The 19,236-nt window shown below is 43.5% G+C and overlaps 1 protein-coding gene across 2 annotated transcripts in view; it reads right to left on the reverse strand.

Annotated features, from left to right (window-relative positions):
• Nucleotides 1-19,236, reverse strand: part of LOC119407162 (ubiquitin carboxyl-terminal hydrolase 19) — a 51,652-nt gene that overhangs the window by 17,251 nt on the left and 15,165 nt on the right. The window contains exons 8-18 of one of the 2 annotated variants that reach the window (XM_037674028.2): nucleotides 13,094-13,290; nucleotides 12,327-12,495; nucleotides 10,978-11,204; nucleotides 10,095-10,160; nucleotides 9,834-9,944; nucleotides 8,233-8,343; nucleotides 8,067-8,150; nucleotides 4,000-4,094; nucleotides 2,610-2,670; nucleotides 1,318-1,433; nucleotides 674-817 (exon numbers count right to left, since the gene is read on the reverse strand). In XM_037674028.2, coding sequence (XP_037529956.1) covers nucleotides 674-817; nucleotides 1,318-1,433; nucleotides 2,610-2,670; nucleotides 4,000-4,094; nucleotides 8,067-8,150; nucleotides 8,233-8,343; nucleotides 9,834-9,944; nucleotides 10,095-10,160; nucleotides 10,978-11,204; nucleotides 12,327-12,495; nucleotides 13,094-13,290 — 1,381 coding nt within the window. Of the gene's footprint in view, nucleotides 1-673; nucleotides 818-1,317; nucleotides 1,434-2,609; nucleotides 2,671-3,999; nucleotides 4,095-8,066; nucleotides 8,151-8,232; nucleotides 8,344-9,833; nucleotides 9,945-10,094; nucleotides 10,161-10,977; nucleotides 11,205-12,326; nucleotides 12,496-13,093; nucleotides 13,294-19,236 lie in introns of both variants that reach the window. The other variant, XM_037674027.2, reaches the window with a different exon arrangement.

A 19,236-nucleotide genomic window follows, 5' to 3' on the forward strand; every position in this document is an offset into this window, starting at 1 on the left:
AGACGCGAACCCTCGCGCGTGTTGGCAGGCGGCTCCTCGGGAGCGCGAGGCGCGAGTTTTGAATTACCGCATCCGTGATGGGACGTAAACCGTCGCGCGCTATAAGACATTGACTTGCTGGCTACCAAAATGGTCAGTAAATGCTCGGTGGGGAAAAAAAAGGTTCGTTATATCCATTGCGAGGAAATTTTAGCTTCGTTAAAACGAGGTTTTAAATACATGGGTGTCTATGGGAATTTCAAGGGGAATTACGATTGCTTCGTTATATCCATTAGTTCGTTATATCCCGCTTCGTTATAACGAGCTTCTACTGTACGAGAGAAATTGATTTTTTCTTTAGTTCTTCAAAATTCATCTGTAACACTGCTGCATTTTGCTGTTAATTAGTATTTTCTCACGTATAACCCGCACAAAAGATTTTAAAATTTGGAGTTAAAGTCAAAACAAAAACACAAATTCTAGCCTGCAAGCAAAGCTTTCTTCACGGTAGTGCTTCACAGCTATGCAAGGAAGCTAGCTTCGTCGCAATGCAAGGAGATCGTTTTTAGAAAAATTTCCTCAAATTCTTGTTGAGGGTGTGAGTTATATGCGAGAAAATACGTATCTCGTTCGCTAACACGCAGCTCGCGCAATCGAGCCGGAAACACTCGGGATGATTCAATTTAAAACGTACCTTGAATGGGCCTCCATGAGTCGGCAGAGGTTCTGGTACGTCGCCTGGGACGCCGGCATGCTGACCACGAAGGGCAGGCCCACCAGCTCGGGGCAGAATTTGCAGGCGCTCTTGTGCTGCTGCCAGTGGTTGGTCTGGCACACCCTGCACGTGTGAAGATTGAAGACATTTAGGTGAACTTCTAAATACGCACCTGAGACGATGTTCAGCAGGACAAACTACATGTAATGTCTCCCTATATCTTCCTTAGCTTCGTTGTCTGTTGGTGTCATTCGATTGTGTCCCAAATCTTTCACTGAAGTCCATTATAACACCTCGAGGGGCTAGTTGGTTTAGTTAGTTCTTGTAAATGATTGTTAACTGCACAAAACTAGGAAAAGGGGCAACAAAAAAAAAAGACGCGAAAAAGACCAAATCTGACAAATGTTTGTCAAAACGGTCAACGGCAAGAAAACCCTGGATTACCTCGCAAGCCTAGGTTTGGATAGTCTAGATAAGAACGGCCTTTGTGAGAAGTTTTAAAGGGCCAGTAAAGGGCCTTCAATGGGGAGAAGTTCTCGGTCCTTTTACGTATAACGAGCACATAGAGAAACAAACTTCAGTCTTCGACTTCAAAGTTGACGACTTCTCGCCCTTTTCCTCACCGATTACAGTAGCCGACGCGGAAGCACCGTGTGCAACGCTTGAGTTTGTCCTGTTCGGCCACGCACTCCTTGCCGCACGATGAGCAGGTGTTCGCCAGGGGAGGCATCAGCGCCCTCTGCATTGAAAAGACAAAGGCTTCATAGCATCCTTTCCAATCTGCTAAAGCACAAAGATATCCAGCACGTAATGGTGACACATACTTCAAGGTAAACTATCAGCAAGGGTTTCTTAAAGCTTTCAAATTAATGCCACCCATGTCACCTGCCTTTATTACTATCATCTTTTTTCCATCACCAATTCTGGGTTGTGCTACTTAATGAAAATGCCGTGCAACGCCAACTCACCCATGACTGGGTAAGTTGGTGTTGAAAAAACTCGAAGTGCTTTTTAATTATCCTACGACAAGACACTAGTCATGAGTGGGTATTAAATAGGTTGTGATCCTCAAGACATCATGAAATCAGGTGCTGCGCAAAGTAAACACGGACAAGGAAGTGAACGAGGACGAGCGCAGTCCTCGAGGACTGCGCCCGTCCTCGTTCACTTCCTTGTCCGTGTTTACTTTGCGCAGCACCTTGTTTCATGATATACGACCGACTCGCCCAGCAACATGCATCCTCAAGACACTTTGCTTTTATTTTTTAATGCTTAAAGTACTCTACTGGCTCCAGTGTTGAAGTAGTGCATGAGGGAAGCTTACAGTGTGAAAGTACACAGAATGATCGAAAGCATACAATAATAACAAAGCAGCGCAATGAACATGAATCAAAACATAATACTAGTACATAACAGTATGACCAAAAGCCGGAAAAACAGAGCTAGGACTGGTGATTATTGCTTGGTTAATAAGGTGCAATGCCAAAAAGCGAATCTGGAACTAGGATATACACCAAATCACCAGATTAGCTAAATGCCCGATTAACCCTGCTAAGCTCCAAAAGAATCTGGGTTATATTTATTTTCGCTCCCTCTTATTATCTGCCCGCCTTTTCATTATCATCTTGTTTGCTCCAGTAATTTTGAGTTGGATTAATTAATGAAAACGCTGTGCAACGCTAATTCACCCTAACCGAATAAGTTGGCATTAAGAAACTCAAAGGCTTTTAATTATCCTAAGCCAGGACACTAGTTTCTAGACCTCCTGTAGCTCTTTAATGTGCAACTAAATCTAAATGCAGCTGCAACTTTGCTTTTTTCTCACGTAAGAATGCATGAAAATATAAAAGCAAATCTCTACGACATGGAAAGCCTCACTGCCCTTAACAAAAAACAAAAAATGATTAGATCTTACCTGCACAACAGCCACCTCCACCACCCTCTCCCGCGCAACATCCCTGTCAAGGACTTCAAACCTGGTACAGAGGAGCAACGAAAGAACACTCTAAAGGCAAGCCAAGAACTATCCATAGTATTTCGTGCATTCTGAAGCACATTAGAATTGAGGAATGGCACATATTTTACAAAAATAAAAGAAAATGGAGCCCTTCCTCTATCGGGAAAATGGGGGCAAGTGAAGCTTGGTGTGCATAGGCCTGACCTACTATTTTTCTTTCTTTCTTTCTTACTATCGCATTGTGCAATACTCCCTCCTAACTGTTTCTTTTCTCCATGCTGGGAATTCCACCTTAACCCAGGTGTTTAGCAGTCCAACTTTTCTATTGCTACAGGCAACAACAGTCATGCATGCAACAATGAGAGGCAACAATGAAATGACGAGTGACCTAGATAAAAGATCAGATTGCCATATCAGAAAATGCTGATCGCTGACAAGCCCACAACACAGAGAGCATCAATTATTGAAAAACATTGCACACAAATACATCGCATGTGACCGGCACACCTTCTAGAGCCTTATTTGAATACAACTGCATTTCTGTGCACTCATAGGCAACAGGCTTTTTTTGCAAAATATGCTGCTGCTGTAACTCATAGAAGCTCATAGAATTTGGCCTCCTTGCAAAGCTTGCTTACAGGAAAGTGTTCTACGCTTTAGTTACATCTCGGCCTGCGTCAATCACTTACCGCAAGCGCTCACTCCAACGCACATTCAAATCGCACGCATAAAGCCGCAGCTTTTGTGACACGTAACCACACAACCAGCACTTGTTTAAATTCAGGAAGGAAACCTCAAAAGTTGGCATCTATAGATGGTCACAACTGCAGGAGGCACCGGACAACAGAAAAGGGTGCCTCAGTTCACACTGCATGCCATCTAAAGGCCCTTATTTTAAAAGAGCTTTTGACAATTACTAACTGCGCAGCATCGCTAACTTCAATTTAGATGACTCTCGGTAAATGAAAACTGTTGCTTAAATGGAACAGCTGCCCCTAATATTATTGGCTTCTTACTTGAATTCTGCAACCTCCATTCATCTCTCCGTAAGCAGACCTCCCGCTAAACGGAACACATTTTCCTGGCCCCTTCAGGTTGTGTTTAACGAGTCTACCGTACTACTGGTTTACAACCAATCGAGCCAGAGTGACATTTTCATTAAGCTACATGTAGAAAGCAAAATAACAGTTTTTCTCAATATTCACTGCCCTTATATGACAGTCGAAAACTGAGATCAACGTGTGCAACACTTAGTTTATGAAGAAGTTTTTCGGCATCTTGGGGACTTTTCTTTTTCCTTCTTTTATGAGCACGAGCGAGACAGCAACAGAAACAACCGGACACTTACGCAAAGATCTGGTCCTTCGGAGTCACTCCAACGAGGCTTTCTTCTCTGCCGTACACCTTGTAAATTCTTCGGTTGTAAACTTCCAGCAAGCGCAGCTGAAACCGCCATGTGAAATAAAAACCACCATGTCAGGTTGCAATCGCACGTAACTAATTTGTGCTTGCAATAAAGCAAAAATTTAAATATTCCATCTTTACGTCTAGGTTCTGGCCTGCAGCTAATTTTATGCCTTTCTTGGGTATTCATGTACGTGACCTAAATGTAGCCACGTAAATGCTAGCCAGCATGACTCATGATTACAGCGACAGATGCCCTTACCCTATTAACATTTTTACACTTCAATTAAGAACCAACTATTTTCTCCTAGCAATTCAAAAACCTGGAAGCGAACCTAATCCTAGACTTAGGTGTCTGATAGTGGCAATCGCACGTTGGTGTTCATGTGCCCTGGCACATTCCTTGGGCTAAGTTTGTGCTTCGCACACTGCCGAAGCAGATCACAGAGGCCACATGGAAAGAAGAGCATAGTTGAGATGAGCTCCACCAGGTGCCGCAACACTCAAAACTGCTCACAAGAAAAAAATCAGCTTTTTCAATGAACACATTTAATTAATTTTCATTAATTAACCTGACAGTCAATTATTTGGCCCTTATCTTAAGTAAACTTATCCTCCGATATCATATGCATCCAATATAAGTCTCAACTTGAACTAGAATTATCAATTTCGTACCAGTTTCACTTTCTAAATCAAATTGTTCGAATATTTGGAAAATCGGAAGTGCTCAACCGGATGTGCTTAGAAAAGACAATGATAGTGTAACTCATTGCTTGTGCCACTAATAAAAATGCACTAACAATCAACACAAGAGCAACGCTGGCCAATGGTGCACCTACTATGTACAATTACACTCAGACCGCAATATAATGAACACGGATACACTCAAACCTCATTATAACAAAGCCGCATCTGCCACGAAAATAACTTCGTTATATCCGAAAATTCGTTATAAACGTTTATTTGTAACACTGTAGCTATTACAAGACTATTCTTCATTTACTTCGTTATAACCGATAATTCGTTATATCCGTGTTCGTTATAACGAGGTTTGAGTGTATAACGAATTATCGCTTATAACGAAGTAAATGAATAACAGCCTTGGTAATATACAGTGGTCCGAATATACGCTTATAACGAATTTTCGGATATAGCGAAGTTATTTCCATGTCAAATGCGACTTTGTTATAATGAGGTTAAAGTCTACCCCCACTGACAGAAAGGGAGCACATGTTGTCTACAGCATTTTGCTGGCTAGAGTACCATCATGGACAAAAGAAAGATGAACACGAAAAAGAAACACCTTTTGCAAATATTAACTCAAGACAACAAGCTTGCACTGCTGTTCATCCAGTGCCCAACGATGGCATGGGCCCCGCACTAAGCATGCGAGATGAAATCATGCCTACATCGCACGAAACGGCAGAAACGAAAAAATGCATTCACGTTAGCCATTTTTACTTGTTAGAAACAGCACAGAATAAACTAAAGCTAAAGGAAAGAAGACAGACAGAGTGCTGACATTTTATGGAATCACACAAATATACATATAGACAGTAAACCACAGTGGGGACAGAGTTTTCGTTACAACAATGCAAAGCATGATGTGATAACTTAACTGAATGGCATGCCTCTATAGTCTGTGAACACCTAAGAATAAGAAGTAAAATGTACCACTGTCCATGCACACCCAATCGCAGCCGCTCTTTCCTATGGCGTAAAGGTTAAGAGGAACCAATCGAAAATGCAACATCGAGTCGTTTGTTGAGACGAGAGGCGAGGCAACGCTGCACAGGCAATCGCCATCCGGTTTTTCTTGCCATGTTTGTTTCTTCCAAAAGCAGGTCTCTAGTACCGTTATTATCACATACCTCAGCGTCACTCTCGCCAGTTGTCATTCGATACAGTAGAAGCGTGTGATTGTGCCGCTTTTGAACCATACCGAAGCAGCAGGCGCTCGGAGTGTTTAAGGGGAGATGCGGGTCGAAAAACGCGAGTTTTCTAAAAAATTATCGATTTTTTGTTTTCACCTGTTTTGTTAAGATTAGTACCTCTACTGTTCTGAAAAAAAAGATCAATGCCGAGACTCAACTGGAAACGCTTTAAAATTGCGTCTAAAGAGCACAAGGTGGCTGTCAAAAGGCCGAAAGTGTGTCATCTTCGAGCACCTTGCCGCCGATAATGCGCCGCCGCTCGCCATTGTCGACCGCATGAGGCAAAGAGCCGAGCCTCACTGTTCAAATAACGACGGTTTCCCGCGCTGCTGCAGCGCAAGAAATAATAGAGACGCACGTTTTTGCCGCCTTTTTCGAGCGCGGCGACTGGCTTTAAATCACGTGGTACGGATCGGGAGCCGCCATTGGCCGCTGCGCGCCTGTGTGTGCTGTGAAGCCTACTTGCAGGATCCGTGTCTCGTTGAGCAGCGCAGCTGAACAACGCTTTTCTCGAGTGCTTATTCGTTATGGATGAAGAAAGCCGTAGGAAGCGCGGTCACCGGCCTGTTAAGTTTCACGCGGCGCACAAATTTCGAGGACGCCGGCGCAAATCGAAGCCGAACACTCAAACCACGAAAAGAGCGTCTACTGCCGCAAGGCATAGTGGCAGTGACGCCGATGCGTCCGACGAGTTTGCCGCGGCATTCGAATGTGTGAGTGCCTCCCAGAAAAAGATCGGACTCTTCGAAGACGAAGAAAAATCACAGGACGACGAGTCTTCGTTGATTGCTGATATGACAGCACTGAACATGTTGGTTTAATCGAGGGCACTCCAGTTTTGAACGTGTTCTGGAAAAGCTTGGCGTGCTCCCGCCTCATGATCTGGTTGCTCTTGGCTCATCACGGGACAGCACACGCCAGAAAAAAATGTCTCAAAAACTAACAGGAGAAGCAAGGGCTCGTCGCCATGCGCTGAAGAAAAAATCTCTTGTCGAGCAGTCAGCTCGAAAGAGCTGTGAGGGCCAAACCTATGGTGCTGGCGCATTTTAATGGCAGTGGCCACTACAAGGAGGATTGCTCTTTCTTGTGTACAAATTTAGTCACATTCAATGACATCTTTGATAAATAAACATGCAATTTTGACTTTAAAACTCGTTTTTCTCAAAACGCAAATTTTGCCATTTTTGTCAATGTGCCCCTCCTTTTTCGGGTACTTCTGGTGCTCAGATCTGCATGAAATTTTTCCCAAATTTTTTCCAAAGTACGTTAAATGCAATTATCTTGTTTAAGTTTCAATATTCTTATTATATAATAAAAAAAAGTTATGTAAGCTTTTACTAGGGTAGGAGAAATATGAACTTCCCACGTTAAAATTTTTCACGTCTAGTACATATTTTGTGTGGACTTCCTAATTAGTTATTTGCATTCCACACTTTATTTGAAACATTATGAACTATCAATTGTAAAAAATTATTGAAGTTTAGGTCTGAAAAGAGGGGGGGCAAAAGGCTTAAGTTTTTCACTTTGTCATGTTGCAGAACTAAAAGTATGCAACTTGCAAGAAAACTAATTATATATTTGAAATCAGCATAAAAAGTTCTATAAGCAGCTAAAGTTTCATTGCTCTAGGGTGAATATTAAAGAAAAAGTGTCTTCGAGTAGCATCTCCCCTTAACGCGTACCATTGTTAGGCAACGGCAAGTTGCAACGTGGCACATGTTTCTTGCATCGCTCGGGTACACCATGAATATTGCCCGAGGAAGATCACTTTTTTGTGTACTACTTGCTTTGCAGCGTGGAGGCATGCAAAAAAAGCGCAGTGTGGACTTGTGAGCGGAGCTTATATTTATTGCTGGGTTGCAACTAACGATAGATAGGCTATCTCTTGCCTGTAGCACAGCACTGCATTTATCTCCCTTTCTTCGTGTCTAGTCTGTCGTGCAATCATTCTCCTGAAGAAAATGGATTATCAACCAGCTCGGGAGACCATCCTTTCAAACCGATAGACTTGATTAGTTCTTCCTACAACTGTTTACGACTACCATTACTAAGCGTGGAAGCACGCCCATAGACCTACATTCTTTGGAGACACCTTGGTCTTCTTGAAGATTTCCTCCTTGAGATCCTGGATCCTGGCATCGTGGCTGAGCCTGACCCTGAGCTGTAAGGTAAAGAATAAACGGTTTAGGCCTGTCCAAGCAAGGCAGGTGTAATCTACGGACTACGCAGAACGAGATACCAACCTTGACTGGAACAGACTGCGGGTCTAGTGCGAAAAAGTGCACCGCGAAAACGCGCTGTCTCTTGGGCAGCGGCACTGTCAGGTACAGGAAAGGGTCGAAGCTGATAGAGACCTGCAAAACGATGGGACACACAAGAAATTACTGAAAATGCGCGAGGCACTATCAATGTTCCTGTAAAGAACGATTGTTTGTCGAACATTTGTAATCGCAGACTCATGATTCGCAGTAGTTTCCTAAAGATATTTAGGTGTGCCCCAAACTGCATTCATTCTAACCAAATTTAATGTTATAAAATACCTAGGTTAAAGGGGGGAATGAAATACAGCATGGAATTTAGGAGTAAAGCAGGTGACAGTACTGAAGTCATTGTGTTTAATTTGAAAAGACAATGTAACCAAATCATTCTCGGAAAAAGAAAATTGGCGAAGCTTGCACTAGGCCGCGCAAGGCTTGAAACAGCGAAAGTGGACAATTCTGAAGACTAATCTGGCTGCTTCAAGGCTGTTTCTAGGCCTTAGCTAGGTGATGCAGGTTGTTTCTAGGTTGCTTCTAGGTCGTTGCTAGGCTTTAGCTAGGTGATGCTAGGTGGTTTCTTTGTTGATTCTCAGCACAGAGAGGTTCCTGTTAAACCACAGACAGTCACAGACACGACACGGTTGTTCAAACTCCAGAGAGAGAAACTCGCGCTGAAACCAAGTGTTCGCACCTCTCATAGATCTACAGGCACGTCGTCATTGGCGTAGGCCTTCCATTGCTTTGGGGTCTTCTCGCAGCCGGCGTTACCTTTCCCGTTCCCTAGTATTCTCTCGTTGTAAGTACTCGGGGTCTCCGGCTCGCCGCCGTCACTTCGCAGCCATTTGCTGGGCTAACTGTTGCCTTCTTCATTTTTAGTGGACCCGTGGTGAGTAGTGGGATTTACCCAATTTCTGTGGCAAATATCCGTTTATGATGATGATAGTTTTCCGATAGGCTGTGGCATATACCCGTTTTCTGATAGGCTGCACAAATTACGGCTAACTTAAACAGCTTCGTCGTTAAAACTGTGCTATGAGGAATGAGGACGTAAAAAAGTGACAGGCACTAAATGCACAGTGTCTGTCCTTTCCTTATACACTCAAACCTCATTATAACAAAGTCACATCTGCCACAAAAATAACTTCTTTATATCCGAAAATTCGTTATAAACGTTCATTTGTAACACTGCAGCTATGACAAGACTACTCTACATTTACTTCGTTATAACCGATAATTCGTTATATCCGTGTTCGTTATAACGAGGTTAGAGTGTATACTCATTCGTTGAAACGCAATTTTTGTTTCGAGGACGAATTGGTACCAACTCGGAAAGTCGTCAGTGCTTTCGATAGCATAAGTCATAAATTGCATAAAGGCAATACAGCGAGGAAAAATATAAGTAAATACTAGCCCAGCTAAAAACTCCTGTGCAAACTGCTGTGTCTGAAAGGATTGTTAAAGGCTCGTCTTTCTTACTGAAGTGTTACATGGCTGAGCCCGCACGCTGGCACATGTTGCATGCGACAGCAAAAAGGCAATTCAATAAATTCCTGGAAGTTCTCCAGAAATTGCTGCGTCTCACCCACCTTGTGACACTTCGGACAGATGACCGTTGACTTGTACTGGCCCTGGAAGAGGTCCACCACAATGGAGTCGTTGCGAAGCTTGTAGTTGCTCCAGGATTCATCAGCAACCACCTGTAAAAAGAACAAAAAAAGGGGAGGGTTACAGACAAGACATCAGCTTGTGCACACAAAGGAAGGAGGGTTTGGATTCAAGATAAAAGACACCTTGCGGTGGCTCACACCATGAAAACAGCACCTATGGGAGCAGCAAAAGTTACTCACGCTGTCAGGTCGTCCGTTTGACTCGACCCTCTCAACGTAAGGCTTGTTGTGGATGCGATTGAGGTCCTAGATACAAAAACCGGAAGCAATGTTACAAAGGTTAAGTTTTGACAGCGTCACAAATATGACCAGAGAAGTTTCTCAAACATGGCCTTCACAACAAATGTAACTTCACGACGAATGTGAATGTACGACCACAGGCAACCGCAGACTACATCTTACCTCGGACATCATGCCAAGAAGCTGTGCATTCTAGGTCAAGAGTCACTCCCAGCAAGTGGCAATAATAGCGTTTTGTTTTCTTTTGGTATTGCAAACGCTAAATTTTGCAAGGAGCCTCCTCTGCATCCATGCTATGCTAAACTAGGCTTCTTATGTGCTTCTAAATTTCATTTCTGTCGATCTTTAAATGATGGGGTTCTTTTTCAAAAGTTATACTACTGTTCACACCTGAACAAACAGCTAATTCTTCCTCTCCACAATTTAAAATCAACAGAACCACACTGATAAAGCTGGTATCCTGTTATGCAAACCCATACCTTCTAGCACTCAAACCTAGCATGTACATCAAACAAGTGGAATTGTTCACCACCCCTCTCTCTCTCACACACACACAGCTCAAATTCTTAGATTATGAGTTTTTATGAGTGCATTAACGGCAATACCTTAAGTCCACACCTGCACGATCTACCTAATTACCATACCTTGCATTCCTTTTTCTTTTTATCGCAATGTGTAAAATGTGTTATTTCTGTTCATGGCATTATTGCAATGAATGACATTGTCTGGGTACTTCATCCTTGTATCTGAGCATTCCTCTTAACAAGGTATTTTTGACCTTGAGGGGGTAAATAGATAAATACGGTCGAGACGGAAAGCCCACCTCGTGCAGTCCGTCCAGGAGGAACGCCATGAACTCCTGGGCGTCGTGCTGAGCAAAGCCCGTGAACTGGGGCGCCTTGATGCTGATGAGGCGCTTGAGGCGGTCGGGCGCAAACGAGCGCTGCTTGCCCGACCAAAGCCACGAGGCGAGCACGGCAAAAGCCACGGCCAACTCTCCATGCATGCCCAGGGGGTTGTCCCGGTTCAACTCACCCTGGAAGGTGGCACCTGCAAACAGCGTTGCACGAACGTATACAGGAGATTCATACAGGAGATTCATCTACAAGTCGCACCGCAGAACCTCCGTCGGTAACTTCATAAAGAACAGCACGGAATCTAGTCAGTTCGCCACCAAATGTCGCCACCACAATCAAACCTCTATATAACAGTCACATCGCCACGAAAGTAACTTCATTATATCCAAAAATTTGTTATATAACCGTTTATATGTAACATTGTATCAATGAAAGCATTATTTCTCAATTACTTCGTTATAACTGATAATTTGTTATATCCGTGCTCGTTATATCGAGGTTCAAATGTACATTGGCTCAAATGCTTCCATCTAAAGTGACTGTTTGGGCATGTTGGAGTGGACGTTGTCTGAATGATAGGCTTCAAGAGCATTGCTACAATGTGTCTGAAATGAGGAAGAGGGTTTTTTTTGGTGTACACTGCAGAAATTGCATGCGTACTCAGGCAATGACCACAATAATGCCCACGTGTCGTCCGGTATATAATGCCTGGTTAAAAGTAGTACATTTAACCCATGAGATCATTGAAGCAGAGCTGACTGACAGGTTGGGTGACAACTGTGTGTGAAAACCATCAATCACTCTTTCTAGGAAGGAGCTATCTTTTTCGCATAAAGGTAGAAATGATCTGCGGGCGGTTCACACGTGATGGGTCACGGTTTTTTCTTTTTTTCAACGTATAAGTGGTTGGTTGATTCCAAGTATTGTTGTAAGTCGACGCTCGTGTGTCTCAAGCCTCCTCTCTGTCCTCGTCTTGTGCACTTACGTTTCCTCCATGAACTAACCTTGAACGAACATTGCAATATGGACACTTTAAAAATGTTCACTTACTGAACATGCTACACTATGAAAAAACACCATTCCCAAACAACTACACCATTTACCCAAAGAAAGAACAAACCGCCTTCAAGCTCTTTCATTTCTTAACTGAAGATGCATGAAAAACGACTTGCTTTGGGGATGTGTGCCATTTTTCCTGTTGTAATGTGGTTAATAAGTTGTACTGTTCTGCTATAGCCTTCTGATAGAAATTGAGGTATCTATGAATGCATGAATGAATGAATGAATGAATGAATGAATGAATGAATGCACGCACTGAGGAAGTAATCTCTGAACTCCCGGGTGTTGGCCAGGCATTGCAACACCGCATTCATGAAGCACGTGTTGCCCAAGTTGTCGAGGCCAGTGTAGCCGCGAGCAACCACAACTGGCGGAGCAACTGGCGGAGCAGGTGGCGGCCGTGGCTCCAGCTTGTTGATGACCTTCTGCAGAAGACGAGCAGAGTTGTCACAGTCACGTCAAGCAGTCGTCACAAGGCTATGACGACAATGGTCTATATAAAAGTTGCGTTATTTCTGGTCTGCCTTCTGTTCGCTCCTTGGCAAACACCACAAAGCAAAAAAAAAGGTTACTGATGCTAAACTTTCACTGGATGAAGTACTGCATATTTTGACTCCAACATTGAATACCTACGATACATGCCCTCGTACAGCTGTTGCTTTAAGCCATGAGAGGGTGGAGTTTTGAATTGGTGACATCCTAGACATCAAGACTGTGAGGGTTGAGAAATACCAAACTGACAAATAGGTGTTAGATTAGGGGATACATCTGCATGAACACCTATTACTCTATGCTACGAAGGGACTGAGTTTCAGACTTGGCAATATTTTACATCCTAGATGTCAAGACTGTAAAACGAGTCGCTAATTTGTTAAGAAATACCGCTTTTGTTTTATAAACACAACTTTATATCGTGGTTTCCATTTCCAAAGTCATTTCTGGCACATCGAACAGGAACATATCAACGAAGTTTTACTGGGAACTGCTCCGCACTGACTTAATATGCCTCGTTTCTCACTGCACCTTTGAAAGTGGGTCGCTAAGGGCAGCTGAAGCAGTTGAAGCATCGCCGGCGCAAGAGTCCAGCAAGGCGGGGGGCTGCACATTGGGCTGGACATTGTTTGTTAGCTGGTGCACGGGGGCCACGTTGCTCAGCGGGGTCCTCCCTTGCACGTTCCTCGACACAGGCACCCATGTGTTGCTGGGTGCGGGCAATGGCTCTGCTAGCAGACGACAGGAAGCAACAGACGACACAAACAGAAGTCGCTGTTAGGCAATTTAACAGTGACACGTGAGAGCCACCAAAGCAAAAAGTTAAATTCCAGGAATACTTCTTTGCAGACTAGCTGGTTCATTCTGAAAGCTTGACGTGCTGCGCAAGCAGAAAGAAGGAAAAAAGGGGAGACACGATAGAGTGCAGACTACCAACTGCTTATATTGAGATCAAGAAGCCAATATACAGGCATGTATATCGCAAGCACCATCACTATGCACACAAAACCAAACAAACTTTTAGTACCAGTATCATAAGATAACCACTATGTAACCATAAAACATGCAGCACATTTATATGAAGGAAAGCAGATCAGTGGAGCTGTGTGAATAGCAAAATTTTGGGTGCGAAGCGAATTCGAATATTGAAGTGTGAGTGCGAATCGAATCAAATATTTTTCGAATATTTTTCTAATACTTCGAAGCGAAATTGCAGAAAAAAGGTTAGAGGATTCCTAAGCATATGCTTATGAGACAGCAACATGAAAGCGTTTCTTTTCGCTAGGTTGATGAAGCACTGGCGGGGTAGTGTTTCATAGTTGTCTTATCAAGAATGAGGCAATGTAGAGGCCGAATTCTATTTATGTACATGATTTGGTGCAACCAAAGTGTTGCCGACAACACTTTACACGTGATAGGCAAAGATGCCATTTCCTCAGCCTCTCCTCCTCTTTCAACTTCTGTGGAAGCCCAACTGATGTGGCGGATAAGGGTGTGCTCCCTCCAAGTCCAGACTTCGAAATCTGCCTCGTAGACGTCGATATATAAGAACATCTGAAATTTTCGATGCTAAAAAGCTTCGGCTTCCGATTTTTCGGACTTCCTGCCAAAATTTCAGGTCCAAAACAGCATTAATTGAGCCCCCACCTCTGCCATATCTTTCATCTCCATGTTGGAACCAGCGCTTTCTTGAGTTAACACATTTGCAACCGTAGCAGAGCTTGAAAGGCAGCTTTGCCGCTGTACCGGTGTGTGATGAGGTGAAGCATATTGAAAACCTGAAGGGGTCACTTTCAATCGGACGTTGACTGTATTTGTTCTTGCGAAGTTTGAATAGTTCGAATAGTAAAATTCCAAAGCGAATCGAATCGAGTAGCAAACACTATTAGAAAAATATTCAAAATTTCGAATATTCGCACACCCCTACTTTTAAGGCCTTGTTTTTCTTTGTTAGACACAATATCAATGAGAACTAACAGACAATAACGCCAAGGAAAGTATAGGGGATGTTATTTATAGTAATTAGGATATAAATAGGAAGAAAGTAAAGTGGACGAAAAGATAACTTGCCACCAGCAGGGACCGAACATGCGACCTTCAAATAACGCGTCCAATGCTCTACCACTGAGCCACGGTGGCGGTCATCCTCCCGTCCACTTTCTGGGGTATACATGTGCATTTAAACCTAGGAGTATTAGTCAGCGCCGATCGCAGCCAAGGCGGCGAGTGTGGAACACTCTTTTTCTGCCTGTTGGCATCACGTAGCATGTGATCTTTTTGACGCTGGGTAATTGGAGACTTTGGGTAATTTTGAGAACCTGTTTTTTTTTTTTTTTTCATTGGCACCCAAGCTCATAGGCTCCTCATCGAAATCGGTGTGGCCGGGAACACCCATGCCCTGATAGTCAGAATGCAATCTGACAGCTGATATGTCATCATGTCGGGCATGAAAGCACAAGTTATGACGGACACACCAGCTCAAACATGTAGTCCTTGCATCTTTTGATCACTGTTATTTAGTTAAATCGAGTTCACTTACCGAACTTGATTGCACATTGCAATCAAGTCGCAATCCCCTGCAACCCGACTGTTGCAATGTTGCTACAATTGTTGCAACGTTTTGCAGCATTGCAAAACGTTGGAAAACTTTTCACGCAACTTAGGGCTATGGTACATTACCCGTAAGGTTTTAGAAAATCATCAGAAAAAGCAGGAAAAAACGCTCAAAGCATCAAAACGTTAATATAGAGGCTCCCTGTCCTTTGTGCACTCCAGTGACTTGCAGGGGCCACAGATACGCAACATGTGCAAGCCATCTTGCCCAGTAAGCCTGTACACAGTACCAAATTGGACAAGCTAATATGCAGTGTGTAAAATGAGGAACATCAGAAAAGATTTCAAAGACAGGCAAGGTGTCACTGCATCTGTTTTTCTTTTTTTGGAAGGCACGTAGTTAAAGGGGGACCCTGCTTCGGAGACATATTTCTTTGTTCTTGAGTACATTTTCATGAAACTTTCGCAGCTTATGTATTTTTATGACCTGATTTCAAATATGCAATTATTTTTCTAGTACACTATGCTGTTTTCAAAATATCAAATATTTCATGTATATTGTTGGGAGCAAGATTTATTTATAAATTGTGAGAGTTATAAAGCAAATCAGCATATCACAATAAGCCGGAATGAATACTGTATGCAATAAAACAAGAATGCATGTTCTAGGCCCATTTGAACAAGAGTTATAGTACGTTGAACACTTGGAAAGTGAGCGATGTCGAGCTCGGTCAAACTGGGATCAAGCTGGGAATGTTCAACATACCATAACTTTTGTTCAAATGGGCCTAGAAGATCCATTCTTGTTTTATTGCATACAGTATTCATTCCAGATTACATATTGTGATATGCCGATTTGCTTGATCACTCTCACAGTTTAGAAATAAACTACAAAAACTATTTACAAAAAATACAAAAACTATTTAATGGTTTCAAAACTACATATTGTATTAGAACAATAATTGCATATTTGAAATCAGCACATAAAAATACATAAGCTGTGAAAGTTTCATAATGATATGCTCAAAAACAAGAAACATGTTTCAGAAGCAGGGTCTCCCCTCAAAGCTGAGGAAAGCGCGAAGGAACACAATGGCTCCACCATGAACAGAAAGGCATCATCTAAAATGGAACAACTGGTTACACAGTGCTTACTGAGTCTGCCCATCACGGTTACATTGATACAGTAATTTACACTGTCACCTGTTCCATAATTTTCAGAACAACAGAGACTTTTTCAAACACCGAGACACAACCTATACTCAGTTAAAACCTAAGTGAGAAAAGCAGCTCCGCCCACACAGAAATGCGGTGCCTGCCCTTCACCTGTGAAAGACAGTCGTGCTAGTTGGTTTCCGCTCAAACAGTAAGTACTTTTTCTCGGCTAATGTAAATACCACACATATGAAGAGTTAAAGGTTCGTCGTTAGTACTATACCTAAAACATGAAGTTTTGTTGAGCAGCGATGTCAGAATCCCTGACGAAATTTACCAGGACGTTCAAGTTTCTGACCAAAACCAGCTACACATACGTGGGTCTGTATGGGAAAGTACCAGTCAGCTATTTAAAATGTTCAAGAAGTGCCTGACGTCACCGAAATGAGTAAGCACTTTTGGATGGAGCACTTATGCAAATTCTCTAAGGAGGAACAGTGATGGCTGTGGGCGGAGCCATAGGTCGGCAAAATAAATTGAGCTCAGACTCGTTCAATAAATGTTTTTCGCTTAGGACTCACTCGGACTCAGACTAACCAACATTTTGCTGAAGCGGGCTCACTTGGACTCAGACTCGTGAAACTTTTTCAACCGGACTCACTCGTACTCAGGCTCACCAAAACTTTCGTTGAACGGACTCATTCGAACTCAGGCTCGAAAAATTTTTCTTAGACCAGACTCACTCGGGCTCAGACTAACGAAAAAAAATATTTTTGTCAGCCTGACTCACGCAGACTCAAACTCACCAAAATTTTCCTCAAGCAGACTCACTCGGACTCAGACTCGTAAACATTTTCGTCAAACGGACTCACTTCGACTCAGATTCATGAATATTTTCATCAAGCGGACTCAGCCAGAACCCTCAATATAACTCAGCCGGCTCGATCGGACTCGGACTCGCGGCTCAATCAGAGTCTGAGTGAGTCGACTCATGAGTGAGTTTTGCTGACCTATGGGCAGAGCTGACATCTTTTTCGTAGGTTGTAACTGAGTATAAGCCTTAAAGGGACACTAAAGAGCAAAACGATTTTTCTCGCATTAGTAAAGTAGTCTTCCACGATACCAAAAACACTACGCTTGCTGCGAGAAGACGCTTAATAAGCAAGAAAACGCACAAAAAGAAAATACAGGTGGCGACGCCACCTTGGAATTCACGCACCATTTGCCGTGACGTCATATATTTTTGACGGCGCCTGCTTGGGCCTACGTAGTTCCTAATCGGTTAAATCGAAGTATGTTGTCCTCTGAGGGGGCCAGAGACTTCACATAACTTGTGGAAATTTCGTCGAGCCAGTGGCGCCAAAATACGTTAAATGCTCTTTGAAGTCTTTTACGTCACGAATTACAAAGTTCGGCGCGAAATTTAAAAATGAAACTTTGAACTTGGTTTTCTCCTCTAATAATAAACCTATGGTGGTGAAATAAACTACACAAGAGTTCTCCGAGCACACTTTATCAATCTAAACCAATTACAGTCGCCGACCGTTTATTCGGACTCGGCGGGAACCGCTGAAAAGCCCGAATAATCGGGAGTCCGAAAAAAAGGATTCACCAGAAAAAGCACTTTTATTGGCCCAGCGGCCGGAAAAAACTTGTAGTGCGCGTCTGTACACGTGTACGCTTACGCGCGAGCAAGTCGGCCTGTATTTCAGCCAATGTTTGGCCACCCCTGATGGTCGGCAATAGCACTGCAACGGCATACGCTAAATCCGCATTTGATGGCTGTGGTGTGGGAGGTGCGTCGTCAGGCAGTCACTGTCCACATGCGCTGGTTTGAGTAGCTGACGGATGATATCGCCCAACTCGGCGAAAACTCCCAAGCAACTTCCACCTGGTGAATAATCGCCGCTTTTTTCGCCATCATCAGGGCCTTGTAGTTGCCGCGTTACTTTAGTTCCGACGGCGCACATGGAACGGGCAGCCTCTGAGCAATTTCAGCAGATCAGGCCTCGCACGAACACAAAGCTCAGGATGCAGATCAGGCCTAGCCACAGAAACATCTGAGAACTCAAACCCTCACACGCCAAAAGGAAACGACGTTGGTCTAGTTGATGTTGCAGCGCTTCTGTAATCTGTTGTTGTACTCTCTTTGTCTGAATTAGGATCTGCGTCGTACTCGTACGCGCTGTCATTCGGGAGCGACTAAAAAGCCACCAAAACATGCCCGCGTTGCCAGACCACTTTTTGGTGCTGTCCCTAGGAAATTCCAAGCGAGATGTACCTAGCCTAGTCGGCCTAGTCCCGTGGCTCTACGTGCGTGCGAGACGTTGATCATGCGATTTAACCATGGAAATGCAGGTGGCTTGATTTAATGGACGCACGGATAAGGTGCATACTTGCTGCTTTCTTTGAGAAGGGCCACTTTTTGACTAAGGGGCACGCAGTTCGCAAGGCGGGGGAATGGGGGAATCAGTTTTGTTTCAGCTCAATGAGACAGTGCATTAGGTTTCATTTTTGTGCTAACCTTGCTGGCGTATCAAGCGCATTAGTTTACGAAGCTGGTTCTTTTTGGACGACGAAGTTTGAGACATGATCGGAACTTGTTTTGTGGTTCCAGAAAAGCCAGCTTTTCCCAAAAGGTGCCTTAGAAAAACGTTTAGCTCCAATATATTCCGTGATATAGTCACCGAATAATCAATATTATTGCTTGTTTTAAACAAATGCTTGCGGCGATCGAGCAACCACGCAAACGAGCGTCACGCCGAAGCCGGCCTCGCTACTTGGAGCAGTGTGTACTAGGCGCAGCGATGCAGATTGCTTATTTTCTCATCAGATCAGTGGAGTTCCCGGTGCCTACCGAACACATCGTGGTGATGGATCTAGGCCATCCTCAACCGCTATATGTATGTCGCATATGCATGCATGGCTCCCATCGCATGCGTGCGGTATCAAGCTAATATATGAAA

This window comes from Rhipicephalus sanguineus, chromosome 10 (assembly GCF_013339695.2).
Source record: "Rhipicephalus sanguineus isolate Rsan-2018 chromosome 10, BIME_Rsan_1.4, whole genome shotgun sequence".
Lineage (NCBI taxonomy): Eukaryota > Metazoa > Arthropoda > Arachnida > Ixodida > Ixodidae > Rhipicephalus > Rhipicephalus sanguineus.